The sequence below is a fragment of the Macrosteles quadrilineatus genome, unplaced genomic scaffold (genome assembly GCF_028750875.1).
Source record: "Macrosteles quadrilineatus isolate MER2022 unplaced genomic scaffold, UCM_ALF_1.0 Scaffold_2__2_contigs__length_208266976, whole genome shotgun sequence".
Classification (NCBI taxonomy): Eukaryota; Metazoa; Arthropoda; class Insecta; order Hemiptera; family Cicadellidae; genus Macrosteles; species Macrosteles quadrilineatus.
Genome location: NW_026542595.1, coordinates 177,847,654 through 177,869,039, shown reverse-complemented (window position 1 = coordinate 177,869,039; position 21,386 = coordinate 177,847,654). Strand labels below are relative to the sequence as shown.

The window sequence follows — 21,386 nt, the reverse complement described above, 5'->3', positions numbered from 1 at the left end:
GCATCCTTGAAAATTGCTAGGAAAGCCCTTCTGAAGGCCTAGGCAGGCTACCCAAAGTTCTCAGCTTTGTCAAAAATCTTTTGCACTAATTAGTTAACAAGTTAGGTCAAGCAAGGCCTAAAAATAACAATTATTGAAAGAATAACTTATCCACAATCTAAATTAACAGCTTACGAATTAATTCAAAATGCTGGTAAATTAAAGCTGTGGATAAAACTACAAATGATATAAAAAATATAAGTTTCCGGAGATTTGAAAATTTCATAATATAACCTCTGTTCTTTCACATGATTTAAATTCAAGAATTCAAGAATCAATCAAGACATTGACATAAACAAAAACAAAAAAACATAACATAAACAAAAACAACTTGAAGGACTGAAGTGAAGTGAACGAAACGAACTGATTCAATGAACTGAACTCATAACTCCAATCAAGGCCCTCCAATCCACGCTCCTCTATTCTTTTCTATTTGTGACTCCAGTCCAGTCCAGCCAGAACAGAATCGTCATCGTCGGGGCCGCTGTCGTGTAAACAAAAGCAAACGAAAATATTAGCGTGGTGGTGGTGTAAAAAAGAAGCATGTGTGTTTTATAACAACATAACCCAAAACCCAACCTTGTGTTGTAATATTCCAGAATTTTTCTTGAAATCAGATCCCTAGGGAATATCTTGTTCGATGGTATGTATTATCAATTAGTTAATTAACTGTTCCAAATCCTTTAACTCTAATCTCGAAATTCCTAGGAAGTTATAGGTCTAAGCATTGTTTATCAGTCAATCTGCTGTCTTTAGTGTTTTTAAGACTTTAATTTGTTTTTATATTGAAGCCAAAAACGGTAAGTTACACATACTAGGCCTAGTTCACTAAATGAAAAGCCAAAGAAAAATCTGTGCGCCTGTTTGTGTTGTCGGTATCTATGAGACCTCTAATCAATTCATTTAACACGTTCAGTGCGGCATACCTTTAAACAGGCGCTCGTCAATGGCGGCAAGGCCCGGGCGAAGCCCCGCCGCGTAACTGAATCGGTGAACGCAATTGGCATTCAACTACATTATTTCAGTCTGACAAATATAAATAGAGCAGCGGTGATTGTGCTGCGTTAGCCCGAGAGTGGACGTAGTTCACTGAAACACCCAAAGGTAGCAGCACTGCCTGGATCCGTAGGCAGTGTCTTTGTAAAGTGGCTCGAAAACAGAAAATTGCCAGAACCGGGACAAAAGTATTGCCAGATGGGATTTTACAGGAAATTTAAGTACCAACCTACACCAGACTAAACTTATATTCTAAGCTTCAGGCTGGCAACGATTATAACGTTCCCCGGCCATGGCTGAGCTCACATTGAAGCAAGGTTGTTGGTATTGGAGAAGGACAATATTTCCCGCCCCTCGCCAGTGGTGCAGGTACAGAGGGTCGTGAATTCCCGCCCCTAGCACCGAATGTGTTAAGCTATTTATCCAGAACCTATTTTTTCAGAGGTGATTGGCATTTAGATTGTCAGATTTAGAGTTGCCAACTATGGGTTCTATATTCTAATAGGCCTAACTTACATGAAGCCATTGTATCATACAACAGGTCTATTGCCTAAAGACTTTGGTGAAGCTTGTGGTGGTCAATCTTAAACCAGGGTCAATAAAGTAATAACTGCCTGCTGATGTGCGTATTATATGCTTAAATACTGTACAGCCAACCACAGTAAAAAAAAAACTTTGTTGACCCAGCTAAGCTAATGGTGCAGATTTTTCTTACGCCAATAGGCGTTGGTGGTGAGATATTTGTGCCATATCAACTTACCCTCTTGTTCATCCGTAATCATCGATGTATAATAACTCCCTGGATTGCACGCTCAGATTGAAGTAGGGCTCTGAAAACGGTCCATCGCTAGCACGCTCTGTCCGCCAGGAGTGGATTTAAAGGCATGCCTCGACCCTAGTGCCGAGCGTCGCGCCCGCTCTCTCCGCGTATTGCTATGTTAGTTTTGTGGAAATGTTACGAGTCAAAATTGATTGTAACAAACTTTAAAAAATAATTTAGTGTATATACGTTTTATAAGCAGATATAATTAATCTAAGTAGGCTACTTGTTCACACTTTACAGACTAACTTATGTATCAAAAATTTTTACTGAAGAAATTTAGTAATGTAAAAGAGTTTGATTTATTTATATTTGAACATTGGCCAGAACAAAATATCACAATAATTATTTGATCACAAGGATGTCATAATTTGCTGCTGTGGGCCTCAATTACTATTGAGAGACTTTGCAACATGTAAGAATTATACATTTTATTTATATTACGGTATGTTTCTTTGTCATAATGTGATTAACGTGTTTGAAAAATATATTATATGCCGTTAAATAAAAGGAGTGTATAGTATTTTATGCCAATATCTCCAATTCATTGGTTATTCTCAGTGAAGTAAAATAATTACAAAATATTTTCTCAGGTTAATATTAAATAAACTACTTTGAATCCAAAATTTATTCTTTGATTCTACAAATTAAAAAAAAAAACTATAGACTACGGTAAGCAATAAAATGCATATACATACGCTTGAAAATTAAGTTACCCATTCTTCGTAATGTAATGACATATTTTATGTAGGTAATATTAATGATAGGCCTAATTAAGTTCCAGAAACTCAGTATCTAAATCCCGTAAACTGATGCCGGTCAATCTCCTAGTGCCAATAGCGCACCAAGCGATTTTTGCCTATTTTCAATTGCTTAAAAATGATACAAGCAAGCTCCGTATAAAAAAAGTTCAAATAAAAAATCAAATTCATACTTTAATTTAAAACTTTGCCGCAGGAAATTTTTCCTGACCAAAAAATAAAAAAGTTCCTTGCTTACTACATTTTTCATGTTTTTAGTGGTGTTAAAAAATGATAATCAGCTTTAATTTGCCTAAATAAATAAAAAAAATATATTTTAAGGTTAAAACTACCTATAGTAATAAGCACTGTTTTTTCGAGAAAAATAACATATCAATTTAAAATTTTTATGTTAACAAATAAGCGTAGCAGAGAATGTATGTTTGAGTAAAACAGAGAGGTTAATTCGGCCCGTCCGCCTCAGTATCTCACCAATTTGAATGGTGGTTTGGACCGTTTTTCCACCACACAGCGCGCTATCCAGTTGAGTATTATACATCGATGCCCGTACCAGTAATACACAATTTGCTTCCAAAGTCATTAACCATACAGTAGGCCTAACTTACTCTATTGCTTTGATGACACTGGTTCTCTGAACTAAATCAGAATTGATAAATTTTATTGTTTGTTTTTTGTAACACACTGCATTTAATGAAAAAAGAGATTAACTTACCTAGACTCATAAAAAAAAAATACTAAAAGTCTTGTTTCTTTATTTTGCAGGGGAAGAATGCAAGAACTCGTAAATTCGCTCAGCAGCGCTTTGCTCAAATGAAAAAGATGATCAGTTCCAAAGATGCAAGAATGTAAGTAACTATTATATTTTATTTTATTTCATTTTTTTATATTCGTTACCATGCAAAAGTGTTTACATTTTACAAGTTAATGATATCAGTTAGTAGCATTAACCCTGCAGTGGTGACGTGATTTTGTGGTTAAATCAACTGGTGACGTCGGTCTGAAAGACCAACTTTTACATAAGTATTTTTTACATAGGCTAGACTAAATATTAAATAGTTATTTGTGTAACTAGTGGTGAAAGTGGCACTTTGCTGCACACGAGAGCAATGTTTACGCACTCGCCTGCGGCTCGTGCGGAATGATCTCGAGTGCAGCAAGGGCCTTTTTCACTCGTGTTACACATTATATTTTTCCTACAGTCACTATAAAGCATATAAATAATTAGTCTTTCAAACACTATACAACACGTTTTTAGGTTAGCTGGCAACACAAATGGTGGCCCTAGAGAAAGTAGTACCCGCGGTCCGTATAACTCCGCTATTTTTCCTCGGCAAGAAATGTGCTCCGCGTTTTAAGAATATAGTTCCGTATGTTTTTGTAATTTGAAGTGGTTTCCGCGCCTAAAAAAATGCTTTAAAAGGTATTTTCTTTTTTAATAAGATCGTAGGAATGTTTTAAAAACGTTTTTAAAAGAAAAGTCCAGAAAGTTCAGAAATACCAAAACTATAAACACAAAATAACAGGTTAAATCGTAGTTATAATAGTCAATCAGCTGCTCATAGTATTATTATCTTTAAGTGTTGCCAACCTATTTCCAAGCGTACACGGATTACGTGCATAATAGAACCACGCTGTTTTGTGTTGTTTCGTTGGAATCCTGATGTGCGGCAAAGTATAAACCGTACGACAAAGTATAAACCGTACGGCAAAGTATAAATATGCAGTAATTAGCAGCTTTCTGTACTATAAACAGTACAAGAAAGCCAACTTTGTCGGGTGACTGTAGGAAAATTAATGTTTTGAACAAAAATTCTAATAATACTAAGGTATTAGGAAGATATGTACATGGTAATACAAGTGAAAACACATTTAAAGTGAGGGAACAAAATTTATTGCATTGCATGTGTTGTTTTTTTTTTTCAAAACCTAAGAATTAACAGAAAAGTAATTTAATATATATCCCTACAATTTTTGTAATTATAAAGGGTTAATCTTAAAATCGTGGAAATCAAAAATGTGTTTATTTGTTTTTGAAAATTGGGGAAAATGGTTAATATTTGTTAAATATGCAAAGTCCCTTTTTTTTTTTTGTCGTCGGTTTGTGGGACCGTAAACCTATATTATTAAATGTTCTTAAAATTAGTAGTATAGTGATGTCAACAATGAAAAAGGGTTTTCTAAAACTTAAACAATAAAAGCCTAGGCCTACATAGTAGGCCTAATGTAATGATTGATTGATGTATTTCAATGTACAATGTATTTTGCCGTTAGGGGGAAATACATTTGCCAAAACGCATATGGTGACATCAGTGCACCAGTCTGAAAATTGTAATATTAAAAAAACCTATAGTGACGTCGGCGAACCAGACCGCTCACACTTTCGGTGACGTAGGTGCATGGGACCGTTGAAAGCTGCTGCGCACTACCACTTAACCTGAAAAATTCCATCCCAGCAGCTGAAGGCACATGAAGGGAGTATAACTAACTTGGAACGAAAAAGTTTTTAAAGAGACTTTTTTAAAATTAAAACTTATTAATAAATCAATTAATTTGTTGGTTGCAGAAAACCAGAACTTCGAGTTGTAAAGAAGAAAAAAGCAGATCCACATGAAATCAAAGTCAGAGAAGTGTAAGTATTATGTTAAAAAAAACTTTCTTGTTATTTGTTAGTAAAACACTGGAATTTTCTTGAAAATAAATGTTTAAATATGTTTTTTTTTATTTCACAGCTTTGTCAGTTTATTAATTGCTGATGAAATGAGGTGTATTTTTTATCCCAGTGCCGAGGTTTTGTAGTTTGTTATTTGAAACTGGTGCAAGCGGGAAATGTGTGTCTACCCATGCATATCCAGATTTAAAATATTTTGACCCCTTCCTCTTTGAAGTGTAGTGTTTTCCTCAATAAAATACCTCTGGTGTAAAAACTAAAACTTCAGTTAATTCACTGTTCAGTAATAAGGTTTTAACTGCAAAAAACTGTAAACCGATGTAAATCTATTGGCAACTTTGTGAAGTTTATGGGGAAAACATTGTCACTGAAGGGGGAGTGTGTCAGTGGGTCATAAAATTTAAAAATGGCTGAACTAGCATTCACGACGAAGAGCGAAGTGGAAGATCCAGCATAGTGACTGCCGTTCTTGTGAAAAAAGTCAGTCGATGCTGAAGTCCGTAAAACTTTACTTAACTCTCTAGGAGTTTTCTACAAATTTTTTGCACGAGATCATTACCGAAAAGCTTAGTTACTACAAGTTTTGTACCGAAAATCTTGACAGAGAGTCACAAAAATCGGCGGATGGCCGCAGCACTAACGTTTCTGGACGCTTAAGATAAAGATGATGGCTCATTACTCGATCGCCAAACTCTGCAGAACCTTAGAAGAGCGATACATAACAAGCTCAAAGATCCTGTTTATTCACGACAACCCACACGGCAATTGTCACTCGCAAAGTTCTTGAATCTTTTAAGTGGAAGTTGTTTCCTCATCCGCCGTACAGTCCCGACCTGGCACCGAGCGACTTTCACTTATTCTCATCAATGACAAAGTGGCTGACTATGCAGCGTTTTGATGACGACACACAGCTGTTATAAGAGGTAACCAAGGGGTTGAAGACGCAGACGCCCGTATTCTACGACGAAGGAATTTCCAAGCACGTCCAACACTACGACAAGTGCCTTAATTTGAATGTTGAAAAGTATTACTTTACTGTGGCTTTCTTTTGTTTATAATACAATTTTTTTTTCAAAACTTTGTTCACCCTTAATTCCAAAACGTAATCTACTTTCTGGATAGCTATCGTAGTAACAGTTTAAAGTCAAGAGTAATTTATTACACCAGATTGACAAATATGTTTGCATTGGCCAAGTCTTTACTATAATTACATTTCTTAAAACTTAAATTAAAAATATCATAAGCTGTTTAAAATGTAATTTACCCAGGCTTAGTGTACCTATGTGAATAGTTTCTCAAACTACGGTACTGGATAATTTAACAAATCTTAACTGACTAGTGTAGTGACTAGTGATGACTAGGAAAGATTTTTTAACAAATTACTAATACATTTCATCAGCCATTGAGCCATTGAAACTTCCCTACTTGATTTTATATTTTTTTACTCTCTACCATGTTAATAAAACCTTTATTGTTTCAGGCCCCAAGTGTCTTCTGCTTTGTTCTTCCAGTACAATACGCAACTTGGCCCACCCTACCATATACTGGTAGATACAAACTTTGTCAACTTCTCTATAAAAAACAAGCTTGATATCTTCCAAAGTACGATGGACTGCCTGTATGCAAAATGTAAGCATCACAAACTGGTTTTAGATGTTTTAAATAGGGAAGCCAGATATCTTTGAATTTTATCTGGATATATTTTACACTAAAAAATGTAAGGGAATATGAAGGTGCTGGTTTCTCGGTTAAAAAATAATCTTAGATCCTGGGAGAATGAAATTCTAGTTCTTTTTTGTTAGGTTTTTGTTCCTAGTTACATTTTTGTTTGGTTGGTCAGACTGTTTAATCCTCGATTTGATAATTAATTGTCTAGGTTGTTTAGAAGACCCAGATAAAAATCAACGAATGGTTTTGGTTGTGAACTAACAAAATGAATAGCTGTGTATAGTTAAGATCGTGCATTTTTAATATCCTTTTGTGTGTGTATGTTCATTTAGGTTAACCATTATTTAACATTTAGGTGTAAGTCATTTACTAGGTTAGGAATTTGACACTATTCAATGTACAATGTACAATTATTGAATAAAGATATTGAAATGAAAAAAAAAATGAAAACCATTAATTTTGGTAACATCCATACTTGCGGGAAACCCTAACTTGGGTTTATCTGGTAGAGTTTTCTCTACGATTACACAATCCTAACAAATTGTATGTTTAAACAAATCTGTAACAGCATTTTGCTTATTATGGCAATAGACCTACAATATCAACGCAAATTTCTAAGCTGTCTTATAAAAATACAAAAAATGTAAAATTTTTGTTTAGTGAAAGCCTAATGAACTGCACAGTAAGACAAACAATTTTATTCTTATGAGCTAAGTGTCTTAGATTATCTCTCATTTTCAGCTTCAGCTTGTGTTAAAAAAACCTCTGGTGTAAAAAAACACTTTAACTTAACTTTTCATTACTACTTAAGGATTTTTATTTATTAAAATGTGGTGTTTACCTAGGCATTCCGTACGTGACGGACTGTGTGATGGGAGAGTTAGAGAAGCTCGGGCCGAAGTATCGAGTGGCGTTGAGGATACTCAAAGACCCGAGGTTCGAGAGGCTTACTTGCACTCACAAGGGAACTTACGCTGACGACTGCATTGTACAGAGAGTCACTCAGGTATGTTAAAGAGAAAGTAACTGTTACAAGGTTAGACAAGTTAGCTTTTATACAAATTCAAATTTATGTTGTAGGTATGTTGAAAATGGGAGTGTTGCTGAAGGTCTAAGTCCCGGAAGGTCTAATTAGACCTTCGACACACATTTTGCAGTTTGTACTTGTTGCTGAGGGTCTAATCTGGTAGTATGTCGAAGGTCTAAGTCCCGGAAGGTCTAAGAGTACAGTCAATGCAAAAAACTCATCAACTGATACTGTTTTAGACCTTGCGGGATTAGACCTTGGGCACACAATGTATATTTTGTAAATAAATTATTATAAAATGAGAGTTGCTGAAGGTCTAATTCCCTGAAGGTCTAAGATTCGAGTGCCGGAAGGTCTAAGATTCGAGTCCCTGAAGGTCTAATTCCCTGAAGGTCTAAGATGTGGGCGGGCATTGCGTCGCCAGAGATGAAGGCTACACAAGCAGGCAATAACGCAACAACTTTTAGAGTTGTAATATTCTTAGTGATAGTTTTAATAACTCTCACGTCTTTTTTTTGCTAGCTCGTTATTACAAGTACGATGGAGATATAAAAAAAATCCTTATTTATATTATATCATTGATTATTGGATACTTTAATTTTTGTTATAGGCATAGTTGCTGGGCCATAACAGTTGCTATAGCTCAGAACAAACCATTGTGCAATCGGCATAAGTAAATTAAATAAGTTCGGCAGAAATAAGTTAAAGTTGGTGTTAAAAGAACATCGTTAGTTTCCTTGGTGTTTAGGATTCTGTTTTGTTTATTTCAGCTTATCTTAGCCAATAAATAGTTTCATCCATTGACTTTATACCACAGATGTTAATGACTAATTTCATATATATGTATGACCATTGATTAATCTAATCTTTATATTTGTGCTATAACTTATTTGTGAAGATTAATAATGTCACATGTTTTTAATAATGTTAAAATGATGGGTAAATAAATAGTGATTTAAATGTTGTACAGAAATTGACTATTCTTATTTTGACTATGATAATTGACAATTTAATAACACATATAGTCAATGTTTCATCTTACTAATATTATAAATCTAAAAGTTTGTGAATTTTTGCGTGCGTGCGTATAAGGTCGGTTCCGAGGCGATCGATGTGATTTTCCACCGTGGGTCCGAGGTCCCCGCTTGTTTCGAGGTCCTGGTGAGGGACCTCGGATCCAAATACAACAGAAAACGTGTTCGTTGCCAGAGAATAATTTTAATATCAATATTAAGTGATTCTGAGCGAGACCTTGGAACCCTAATGGAAAGTTAAAAACTTCTTAGTAGAATTTCCGATAGGAACGTAGCGATAGTTTTTACTTGTACACAGTGTGGCATCTATTTATCTATAATATTAAAACGAAACAGTGTTTTTTTATTTCACGATTCTGAATCAACCACTCGACGGATTTACATGATTTTTGTGTTGAAAGAAAGATAATTTTGAGAACTAGGGAATGTCGAAGCCATAATTTTAGTTTTGGGTCCCAGTTTTTTATAAATTAAGTTTTAATTTTTAAAAAGTCTAGCAGCCGACGCTAAGATTCTAAACTAGCTTTCGGCATAAAATAATTTGCTTAATATAACAGCTGTAAACATTCAGCTTTTGTGTCACAAATTCAGCATTTGGATAAAAATGTAAAGACATACTTAGCGTTGACTTATTTATACTATGTGTAATGCTAATCATTGATACGTTCAATTCTTCTGTAAGAGGATGACAGGATTAATTAAATATACATAGTAAAATACTAGGATGTTCAAAATATTTTTTAAAGCAATCTTTATAATCTTGATTTGTTTTAGAGCAATATAATTTGTTTTAACTAACAGCTGGTTAAATATAAACTATGGAACTATGAGGTTATTTTATTTACTCTTATTTTTTCATTGATTATATAGGAAATAAGTCCGATTAGTAGAGATAATTAGACCACAGTTTAAAATAGTTTGGACCAAAATTAATTAAACCACAGTACAAATTGAGGCTCTGTACACGAGCCTAATAAAAAAGGATAAATGCAAATTATTTTACTGCTCGACTTTTCAAGGAAAGAATAGAAAAATAACAATGTTTACATGTTTTATGAAATCGTGTTGAGTTGTGGTTACGTTTGGGGGTGCCTATATCAGCGCCCCCAAACATGAAAATATCACTTTTATTTAAACTATGAATATATTGTAGTTTAAATTAACTAATATGGGAAATTACGATGTACATTTATTCAATGAGGGTGGGTAATTATCAAGGATAGAACTGATAACGGTATGGATAATAAACATTGACAATTACGTCATTAGCTTTACTAGCGTGTTTACTTTTTATATTCCTGCTACATGTGACCAGTTCTTTTTTTCAAATGAATGTTATTTGAACCAAACAGCTGTTTCAAAACAAATTGTTATTGTTTTTACTTTTCTTTGTTTAGACTTCTTTATTTAGTAATTAATGCAGTGAAATTAATACAAAGGATAGGTGTGACGATTAGTTTGATGTTAGGACACCAAAGTTAAATTATGTGTACTGTGAATTTTATTGGATATTATCGTTTTATTTTAGGTCGTTTCTATTCAGACCTACTGGAAATTGTGTATAGTAAGTTAGTTGTATTGTGGCATTGTGGTGATAATAATTATGGAAGAGGCAGGTATGCTATAGAAGGTAGTATCGTTGACTAGGTCTATACACTTCTCAATTGACTATTACCTTTGACTATTGGATACAGAAGTTGTATAAGATAAAGAAGTGTTGTATTAATAGTCAAAGCTATTACTCTCTCTTCTGTATGCTACTTATAATCAGTGTGCGTCTGTGCGAATCGGCTGCAAATCTCACTTCAACGTTTTTCACATCGTAAAAATTGCAGATTGCTGTTTTATTGTAAAATTATCGGATTTAAAATGCATAAAAACATATTTGGTCGCACAACATTTGTTTAAAGATGATTTTTCACATTAAAACTAGGGATGGACGGGATTGAATTTTTAGTTCGGGACGGGACGGGACGGGATTTTTATTTCCTTCCCGATTTTCGGGACGGGACGGGACGGGATTTTTATTTCCTTCCCGATTTTCGGGACGGGACGGGACGGGATATTTTTCTGTGCATAAAAAGAATGTCTTGAGTATTGCAGTTACCTACCAAAAAAGACATACAAAATCAATTTTTACCGTTTGTGGCACTGATTTATAAAAAACCAAAAAATGGGTAACAATTTATGGGTCACTCCTTGTGACTCGCGGTCGAAATGACTGGCGGTCACGGTGCGATCGTCAAAATGACCGGCGGTCACGGTGCGGTCGTCAAAATGACCGCGGTCACAGGGTGATCGTCGGAATGACTCGCGGTAATGGGGTGATCGTCGGTATGACTCCGCGGTCACGGGGTGATCGTCGGTATGACTCCGCGGTCACGGGGTGATCGTCGGTATGACTCGCGGTCACGGCATGATCGTCGGTATGACTCGCGATCACAGCACGATTGTCGGCATGACTCCGCGGTCACAGCGCGATAGTCGGTATGACTCCGCGGTCACGGGGTGATCGTCGGTATGACTCGCGATCACGGCATGATCGTCGGTATGACTCGCGATCACGGCAAGATCGTCGGTATGACTCCGCGGTCACGGGGTGATCGTCGGTATTACTCGCGATCACGGCATGATCGTCGGTATGACTCGCGATCACAGCACGATCGTCGGCATGACTCCGCGGTCACGTCGTGATCGTCGGTATGCCTCGCGGTCACGGTGCGATCGTCGGTCCAATAATCGCGGTCACGGCGCGATCGTCTGCAGGACTCCACGGTCACGTCGTGATCGTCGGTATGACTCCGCGGTCACGGCGCGATCGTCGGCATGACTCCGCGGTGACGGCGCGATCGTCGGCATGACTCCGCGGTCACGGCGCGATAGTCGGTATGACTCGCCATCACGGCATGATCGTCGTTATGACTCCGCGGCCACGGCGCAATCGTCGAAATGACTTCGTCTCCTGCGTTCGCGGACCTATCGCTCGCAATAGCGGCGTCATCGGCACTCGCGAAGCGGCCAAATCGCCGACGATCGGACCAAATCCCGTCCCGAAAAATTCCCGAATCAAAGGTAATCCCGTCCCGATAATCGGGAATATTTTTTTCCCGAAAAATTCCCGAAATTTCGGGACCCGTCCATCCCTAATTAAAACTGCAAGAAACTTTGTCTTTTTTAAACTAGCTGATCTGAATTGTACACGGTTTTAACTGACTACTGAATTCCCGTACGTAGGACGGGCTAACACCTCGTACTTATTTAATACGCAAGCAGGATTTTTGTGACAATTACTCCTCCGAAACTACTGAACCGATTGACATGTTTTTGGTGTCATTGGAAAGAGGGTAACCTGAAGTTGTGCAGGAAACTTTCATTTTAGGGAAATAATGAGAGGTTGAGGCCCTGAAGCCCTTTAAAGTTTCGTATTTCTCCATAAGATTAACATGGGAAACAAATATTGTTATGAAACTCCAGCTGTTGTCAGAAATTAAAAGTGAAGAGAAGAACATATGTTAATTGTAAACAGTCAATAAGTTTGCTAATATTAGTTTGCCACAAACATTTACTTACTCGGTTGAAATAAAATAGTTACTATTTAAATTTGGGTTGGCGTAATTATTACAATGGGAAAAAACGAGAGAGCCTGGATAAATTGATATACTAAAAAGAAAACTGAATTAACACTGTGCTGCATTTCTTAGTAATCATTGAAAGAGACGATTTGCAAACTATGGAAACATAGGAAAGTCATAGAACACCACCAAGGGGAAGAAATAGAAATAATGTGTGTTATAAACACTAAAAAACAAAATCAGCTTTCGAAAAATGATAACATATTTACAAGAAATGTTGATTATATCGATCTGTTATCTACATCTTGAGTATTCCATAATCTTTGAGTCGAATCTTTTATAGTCATAAAAAATATGACTGTTTTTCGTTTTAAAATAACACCTGTAATACTTAGCAATTGCTCGATTTCGAGCAACAGGGACACTAGTTAATTATAAAACATGTTGTTGATATTGTATAAAATGTACAGTAAAATTCAAAAATTATATTCTCTACTTGTTAGTCTACTTATAGAGCTAACTGTACCCGTTGGATTGAATGAACAGTGGAGTGAATGAACAGGCAAATAATTTGTAAAATTACTTTTTGGAGTGAACCATCTTGGAGTGAATGAAACATATCGATAATTACAACTCAAGTTGTTGCGTTATTGCCTGCTTGTATAGCCTTCATCTATGGCGACGCAATGCCCGCCCGCATCTTAGACCTTCCGGGACTCGAATCTTAGACCTTCCGGGACTCGAATCTTAGATCTTACGGGAATCGTATCTTAGACCTTCCGGGACTCGAATCTTAGACCTTCAGGGAATTAGACCTTCAGGGACTCGAATCTTATACCTTCAGGGAATTAGACCTTCCGGGACTCGAACCTTAGACCTTCCGGGAATTAGACCTTCAGCAACTCTCATTTTATAAACATTTATTTAAAAAAGTAACATTTTGTGCCCAAGGTCTAATCCCGCAAGGTCTAAAACAGTATCAGTGGATAAGTTTTTTGCATTGACTGTACTCTTAGACCTTCCGGGAATTAGACCTTCGACATACTACCAGATTAGACCCTCAGCAACAAGTACAAACTGCAAAATGTGTGTCGAAGGTCTAATTAGACCTTCCGGGAATTAGACCTTCAGCAACTGATCCATTGAAAATTGACATTTTTGGACATTTTAACATCAACCAACTAGTTGCATGGTCATTCAGGAAATAGAATTTTCCACAGTAATTTCATATGTCTAATTATTAACATTGCGAGCTAGCGTGTAAGTAGCCCAGTGTGAACACAGTTGCTTGTACTTGTGTACATGTAATTCGAAGATGTCGATGTTGATTCTACTGGGAGCTGTTGTAGCAAAAGTGAATAAAAATTAATTGATTAAACGTCAAGATGAGAATCAGAAAAGGAGGAAATTTGTAGGTGAAGCAGTGGGTAGGAATAGGTACACCTTATACGTCTAAATATACAAATACAGTAGAGTCCCGCAAACTCGGCACTCGATAACCCGGCAGTCTGGATAACTCGGCCATCACCTGGCTCAGAAAATTTGTGATTTTTTGAGTCCGAGTTAAAAATGGACTCAAGCCAGCTAGACAAATCATTCGCAACTCATACCAAGGATTTGTTGTACTAAATCTGATGACTTTACTACTGACTTGTAATAAAAATATTAATAAAAAAGGTGGTTAAAAAGCTTAAAAATAGTATTGTTCTTATTTTTAACCCTAGTTCCTGATAACCCGGCATTTCACAAACTCGGCACCCTTCCAGTCCATATTTGCCGAGTTTGCGGGACTCTACTGTAAATAGATGTTATACTTTACTTGATGTTCCGAAAGGCTGGGAAATCTTGGTACACTTGTAGGAATAGCAATATGTTAGCCACAGTAGACTTAATTTTAAATGTACGAAAAAGCCAACACAAAACCAGTTCTACAAGCCGGCGAGTCGGCTAGTAGACAAGCTCCATTTGAATGAATGTGCACACTCCCCGACTCGCCGGCTTCTTACACACAAGCGTGTAACTTGTAAACTTGCTCCATGTGAACGGGGCGTAGAGTCATGAATTAACTGTACTAGTGTTTCTATTTACTATATTGCAAAATAAATTAATCTTGTATGATTATTGTTTTATTTCTGCAGCACAAATGCTACATAGTCGCAACGAACGACAAGGACTTAAAGAGAAGAATCAGAAAAATACCAGGTGTACCCATCATGTACATATCACAACACAGGTTAGATTGAATTTACAGTTTTTATTCAATAATGTTAAACAATGAAAATACTATTTTGTCAGTAATTGATATGATATTTTACCTTTTTAATTCACTAAGACAACTGTGTTTGTCTAATCTAATAGTAAAAAACACCATACCTTTTGCATTGCTTAAAACCAATTATCTAGTTGATCTTAGCAGCAGAGGATGATCCCACCAGTTTGGAGTAGGTAGTAGTTTTCTATAACATATTGCCATGGTGTGCTAAAATCTATCTATAGTACCTAAATGTTTTAAGTAAATCTCCAATAAATTGGTTTTAAAACCAATCTCCATAGATTGGTTTTGAAAATTATCATTCTGTGTTTTTAAATGGTTTATTCACTAATAGCTTACAATGTCTATGGATGAATAAGTATCTTCGTTAGGAAAGAATTTCAAAATTACATTTTTTTAAATTCTAATCTATAAAATAACTGTTGGAAAGTCTTTCTGATCAAACAGTCTAAAAGTCTAATCTTTAAACATTGATTAAAACAGAATTTCGTTACTATGTTATGTTGAAAACTTCTGTTTTAGGTACACAATTGAGCGGATGCCAGACGCTTACGGTGCCCCAAAGACGTGACTACAATGGAGCATTTAAAATAAAAATATTTTGATTTTACATTTTTGTTCTGTATTTTTGTCTCAATTCTTTGGCACCCACAAGAGTTTGTCCTTTTAGTTAAGCTATTTTAAGGAAACACACCAAGTATCTGTTAAAAATGTGTGCTACATATTAAGGGGGACTGTAGTTACTAATAACTAATGTAGTAAATTTGAATCAGTTTTGGATAAAGCTTATGTAGAAAAAAATTTTGCGAATATAATTTTTCACTTAAGGGAAATGGTTGTAAATCCTATATAAGTGCTAGGTAGTTGATACTATATCAGATTATCACTTAGAACAATAAATCTTGTTTCATCAAAACATTGCATTTCTCTACTGTCAGTCTACTATCATCCTCATAAATTGTTTTGATAATTTTGGATACGTAGAAATGAAGTTGGTTCATCAAGTTTTCAGTTGATTTTGTTTTGTTAACAGATAAGTGCCAGTGATGTAGTGGTCTAATAAATTTAAAAAAAATTATAATCTATTAATTCTTATGAATTTTGGTTGGAAAGTTAATTCCCTTTAAAATTTAAACATAGCCATTGTGGTGAGTATGGACAACGTGACAAGTGACAGTTAAAGGTTAACATATAGGGTTGTTAAAATAAAATCCAGTGGATTTACTTAGATCAATTTATACTTCAGTGACTATTAGTGATGTGTCAAAACCCAATCTCAAATCTCAAAACCATCAAAACTTAGGAAAAGTTCCGGTTTCGAGATTCAATCACCATGTTTCGAGATTCAAAAGTTTTGAAATTGAAGATTTTGTCAGTTTTATTTTTGAAACTGCTGACATTTTTTTGTGCCATTGTTATTGTTTTTTACACTGTTTCAAACAAGCTGGTAGCAATAGAGCAAACATCACCATTAACGGTAATGAAACAAGTAAATTTTATTCTGAACTTGAAAAGGTATCTTAAATACTATAACTGGTACAATTCAGTTTAACATCAATATTTACTAAACACAAAGAAATATGGACCACTAAATGTTCTAATTAATCTAATATTCATGTTTATGTTGGTGTTAGAAGTTTAATTTATTTTTTTTGTTGGTTGTTCATGAAAAATTATGTTGTATCTGGGTTTTAAGATTATCAGTCACATTCACATATTTATGTTATGTCACGGTCAGGAGGAGTCAATCTCTTTCATTTTTGATTGTATACTTAACATTTTATGATTATGTGTAATTTTTGTAACCCTTGACCTTTGTAACCAGCTAAGTAAAAAAGTTTCTCGTTCAGGTTTTGAGATTCGGGATTAGATTTTTTTAAGTTTCGGATTCGGTTTTGATATTCAAAATTTTTGGTTTTGACCATCACTAGTGACTATATTAGACATAACTTCTCATGGCACGACTGTGAACCTAAACTAATTGCCACAGCAACCAATTGGATTGCTGGTAATACAGATATTTTAAACCACTTATAGTACATCTTCGTAACAAGAAAGCTACCCATCTTGAAAATCAATTTATTTGCAATATCTTTATATTGGTGTAATTGTTTCAGAATTCCCTTGTACACTATAGTACTCGGGCAAAAATGCTTTATAATTATAAACGTTTTGAAATACTGCAACGATAAAAAAAAATAAACTTGGTAGGTTTGTTAATCATTGGCGGAATGGAGAATGATGGATTGAAAATAATCCACTTCAACACCCAAGGATTCCAGAGTAAAGTGCAAAATATAAATAAATTCGTTAAAATTCACAACCCAGACATACTAGTTATTACAGAGCACTTCCAGAAAAGTAAAAATCAACTGGAAAAAATCGATGGATACAAAATAGTCAACTCATTCTGTAGAAAACACAATGAACGCGGTGGAGTTGCGATATGGGCGAAGAACACTATCAGCTGTGAACCTCGTAAAGATCTAGACAAACATAGGAGAGAGAGAGAGTTTGAGTTGGTCAGTGTGAGCGTAGGCGATGTCGTAATCACTGGAGCTTACAGACCTCCAGACACAAGTATTACGGAGTTCCACAATCATCTGACACGATATATAAACAAGATCAACCAAGAAAACGTCAAGCATGTCTTGACCGGAGACTTCAACATTGACAACCGTAGAGACAATTCAACCAGGGACATCCTGAAAAAACACAATCTTACCTTCAACATAACAGCGCAGACACACAAAGCAGGTGGCAGTTTGGACAATTTCATCACAAACTTTAAAAAATCCAAATCTCGTGTTATAAAATCTAAAATCAGCCAGTTTTCAGACCACAGCCCCATAGAGTTGGTAGTTGAGGCAGAAGTGGACATGATTGAGAAAAGAGAATCCTTCTTCTGGAGGATTTTCAGTAAGATATTTTTCTGGAGAGAAAGATCCGGCTCAAACAAGGAAGCACCATTGGAAAAGAACTCTTCATTTTTTGAGGGCTGCAAAATGTTTTTTAGTAACATTTATCATAATTTCTTTGATACAACTTTTGACAATGCCAGTGATGTGAACAGTGCAGTGAAGGAAAAGAAAAGCAAACAAAATCCAAATAGAACTCCAAATATGAATGAATCAAACTCTTTATTTTCCTTACTTTCTGGGATGTTTACTTCACAATCATATAGTCCCTCTGAAAAAACCCCTGAAAGTATTAAAAACTATAGAAAGATGGATTTTAAAAAATCAGACTCAATACTTACACGGTTTTTTAATCTTTTTAAACTACTGTTGGTATAGTATTGGAATTAAAGGTTTTGGCACTTTAATCAAATTAATTTATACCGTAACTACATTAACCATTTACTCATCTTCATGTTATTTAGCAGAAAACTTATTTTGGCACTAAAATTAATTTCATTTAGTAATTAATTGTAAAATCTAAAACAAAGGTTCTTTCCATAAAATTAATGTGTTTTGTAATTCAATTCAATACAATATTAATTCAGTTTGCAGAAGAAAAAAACTGTTCACAGTGATACCAAAGAAAACATATGTTTTCTGTGGTGCGATACTGATAAATAAAACTACTGTAGTGGTAGTGCAAGCAATGTCATGCCTGGTATTGTTGTGCAATCGGTATCTCAAGAATTGGTTTTGTGTAGTGTTTTCTACCCCTAGGGAATCTAGGAAACATGTCAAGTCATGTTTTTCAAAGTAAGTAGGATTTGAAAGTTATTAAATTGCATAGATAATAGATGTAACTCATTTAATATGCTACTATGTAAGGTATATAATATCTAGATAATGTTTTGAGGTTAGAATTGAGATTTTTAATTTATTCAATTTATTTGCTATGATAATTTCAATGTTTTAGTTTGGCCTTGATTGTAGGCATGAGGTTAATAAGGGCGTAGTATTAGTATTGCATGAATGAGGTGATAGATAGCCTTGTTTTTAGTTAATAGTTAATGGTTCTCAGGATATATTGGCTGCCTTCATGTATTTGGGTGTGCACTAGGCTTATAACTAATTATCTATCTAATAATACCAACCTAATTCTTATCAATTTAATTGAATAATGCTGTTCTATAGTTTTAACTTCTACAAATATGTTTACAATTAAAGATAAGTTACTAGTTGCTCTTGAGAGCTACAAGACAACCCATTTTCAAAACTAAGAAAAATAAGTTAATTATTAGATAGACAAATCATTATTTTAATTTCATTTATCTTATAACAAATATTTACTGTAGGCCTACTCAACTCATTATACCGGTACCATTAAATTATATAAGACAAAATTAATTGCCTTTTTGTATTGTGCCTTTTTTAAACATTCTTGCCACCAAGACAAATATAATGTGTTCTTGGGAAAACAAATAGAATCAAATTTTACAATGCTTTGATTCTCTTTTGTCGTGATTGGTTGCTGAACAAAGGACACAATACAAATAATGTAAAGGTTACAGCCTCTGTCCGTCTTCAGTCTTAAAAATAGTCTGGGGATGACTAGTTTTGGGTCAAAGACCCATTATCAAATCCGCATCAAATTGAATAGTCTATAATTTGACGGAAGTCTTTGTTAAAACGTTTATACAGGTCAACACACATTTATAAAAAAATTACTGAAAAAAATTAAATGAAAAATCTACTTTGTGTTGTTCAAAAAAGTTATTGTAAATTATGTTATTTTCTCATAAAAACCCCATAAAATAACAAAAAATAGGATTTTAGAAAAAAGCCGGTTTTGATTTAACTTAGTACGGTACCTATGTTAGTATGTTATGGTCCTTAAAATTGTGAAAGTTTTTTCATTTTTTTTAAATTTTGATTTTTAATGGGGATTTTCCCATAACTTTTCTCAAAAATGGCCTGAACGATTTTCTTAAAAATTTAGTATGTTATAGTCCTTTAAATTCTGAATAAAATTGTACAAATCCCATTTCCATAAATATTATGGTTCAAAAGTTATTGTAACTTATGTTATTTTCCCACAAAAAACCATAAAATAACAAAAAAAATCTGATTTTTGGGGAAAAACTGGTTTTGATCAAAATTAATATATTATGGTCCTTATAGTCTAACACCCCATTGCTGTAACTATTTTATATGGTTCAAAAGTTATTGCAAATTTTGTTATTTTTAACCATAAAATATCATATTTATTCTCACCGCTTACCCATGATAGAGGTTTTTGACAAGCTTATGGGAGAAAGTACGTGTCAGAATGCTGATACCATTTATTCTTAGTTTATTTTTCCCCAGAATCAATAGTTACAGCAACATGTAACATATAAGTGAAGAAGATCTCAAAGAGAACCAACATTATAATTTTGTATTTACTTCGATAGAACTCGTGATTTTGTTATTTGACTTGTAATTGAAAATAATAAATTAAATGTTAAAACAACTAAGGGTAATATGATTTATGCATCAGCAGAATAAGTTAAATGCATTATAATGATAAGTTTCTATTCTGCATATACAAGTGCTCTTAAACAGGAACCTATTTGTTGCTGACTCAACTGCTAACTTTAGATAACAGAGGGGTCAAAGGTTACTCAAGCCTGGTTTCACTGAATTAATCTTGTTCAGAGGTTTGGAGCTCAACTACTTGTGTCTTATCAACACTCAGGTTTATCTGCATAACCATTCTTTTTCAAACCAAATATTAATAATTTAAAATCAATTTTTAAACAGTTCTTTGTGGTTCTCAATTATAAAACAATGTCTAGCAGGAGACAGACCAGAAGATCAAAACAGGAACAATTGTTGTCTGCTATTTCTTATTTCAAGGATCGCTTGGTAGTCAATGGTTCAATTGTAAGCCCAGACAATGACGTGTTTTCTAAAATTTCCCGGAAAGTGAATAGCGAAATGTCTGCAACAGCTGTTTATGAATTTGTAACTCAGAATAAGGTAGCTTTGGCAAAATATGGTGAATGGGGTGTATGTGATGAGTCCAAAGAAAACAAAATACCAGTCTCAAATTGCAGTAGCTCGCAAGATGCCGAAGGTAGGTGACGTTAACTAAGAGTAGGTTTATAGAAGAATAAATTTGCATAAGTGCTTACATCGTACAAGATTATCAACAAATTTTTAGCAGTATTTATGTTTTGCTCAGTAGCTTACAATTTGTTTCGTTGCGAAGACAACATAGATAGACAACAGCGCTAAATGTCATATCTATAACATATCTAATAAATGTTTGTGCTTACATACAATATTTCTATGTTCGTATCGTGCTTGTTGTAGCCTAATTGTGTTTTTGACAAGTTGCATGCTTTGAGAATTATGTCATCGCAACTAAACATGTTAAGCTACTGAGAGCAATCTTAATCGAATCGTTAGACTAATTGACGACAACAATTTGATGCATGAGTGAAAATTTAAAAACGTACGTTTTCATGTCCCTGGCCTTTTACTTCGTAGATACTGGATTTGTAGTTTATTATTATGTGTATTAATATTTTTTGGGACGGGGGCAACATGTTACACACATTTATTTGGTTTTAAATAGGTTCTAGGTA

At 34.7% G+C, this 21,386-nt stretch overlaps 2 protein-coding genes across 5 annotated transcripts in view; both read left to right on the top strand.

Annotated features, from left to right (window-relative positions):
- The first annotated feature begins 571 nt into the window (after positions 1-571).
- Positions 572-15,482, top strand: LOC128986811 (rRNA-processing protein FCF1 homolog). Of its 2 annotated transcripts, XM_054407344.1 has the most exons (7): positions 572-682; positions 3,379-3,461; positions 5,180-5,245; positions 6,765-6,913; positions 7,798-7,958; positions 14,724-14,818; positions 15,380-15,482. In XM_054407344.1, the coding sequence occupies exons 1-7, from the start codon at positions 680-682 to the stop codon at positions 15,426-15,428; spliced, it is 606 nt and encodes a 201-aa protein (XP_054263319.1). In that variant the 5' UTR covers positions 572-679; the 3' UTR covers positions 15,429-15,482. The 2 variants fall into 2 exon arrangements, with proteins under 2 accessions (XP_054263319.1, XP_054263320.1); XM_054407345.1 differs by lacking the exon at positions 572-682 and having other exon boundaries at positions 3,431-3,465.
- A 3,048-nt stretch (positions 15,483-18,530) lies between these two features.
- Positions 18,531-21,386, top strand: part of LOC128986134 (ARL14 effector protein-like) — a 30,966-nt gene continuing 28,110 nt past the window's right edge. The window contains exon 1 of one of the 3 annotated variants that reach the window (XM_054406300.1): positions 18,531-18,570. In XM_054406300.1, coding sequence (XP_054262275.1) covers positions 18,559-18,570 — 12 coding nt within the window. In that variant the 5' untranslated portion in view covers positions 18,531-18,558. Of the gene's footprint in view, positions 18,571-20,449; positions 20,873-21,386 lie in introns of those variants that run through there. The other 2 variants (XM_054406299.1, XM_054406298.1) reach the window with 2 other exon arrangements.

Excerpts from the sequence above, each read along its gene's own strand:
- LOC128986811 (XM_054407344.1), top strand. Across the intron at positions 7,959-14,723 it reads TTGTACAGAGAGTCACTCAG|CACAAATGCTACATAGTCGC; the intron begins GTATGTTAAAGA and ends TTATTTCTGCAG. Across the intron at positions 14,819-15,379 it reads ATGTACATATCACAACACAG|GTACACAATTGAGCGGATGC; the intron begins GTTAGATTGAAT and ends CTTCTGTTTTAG.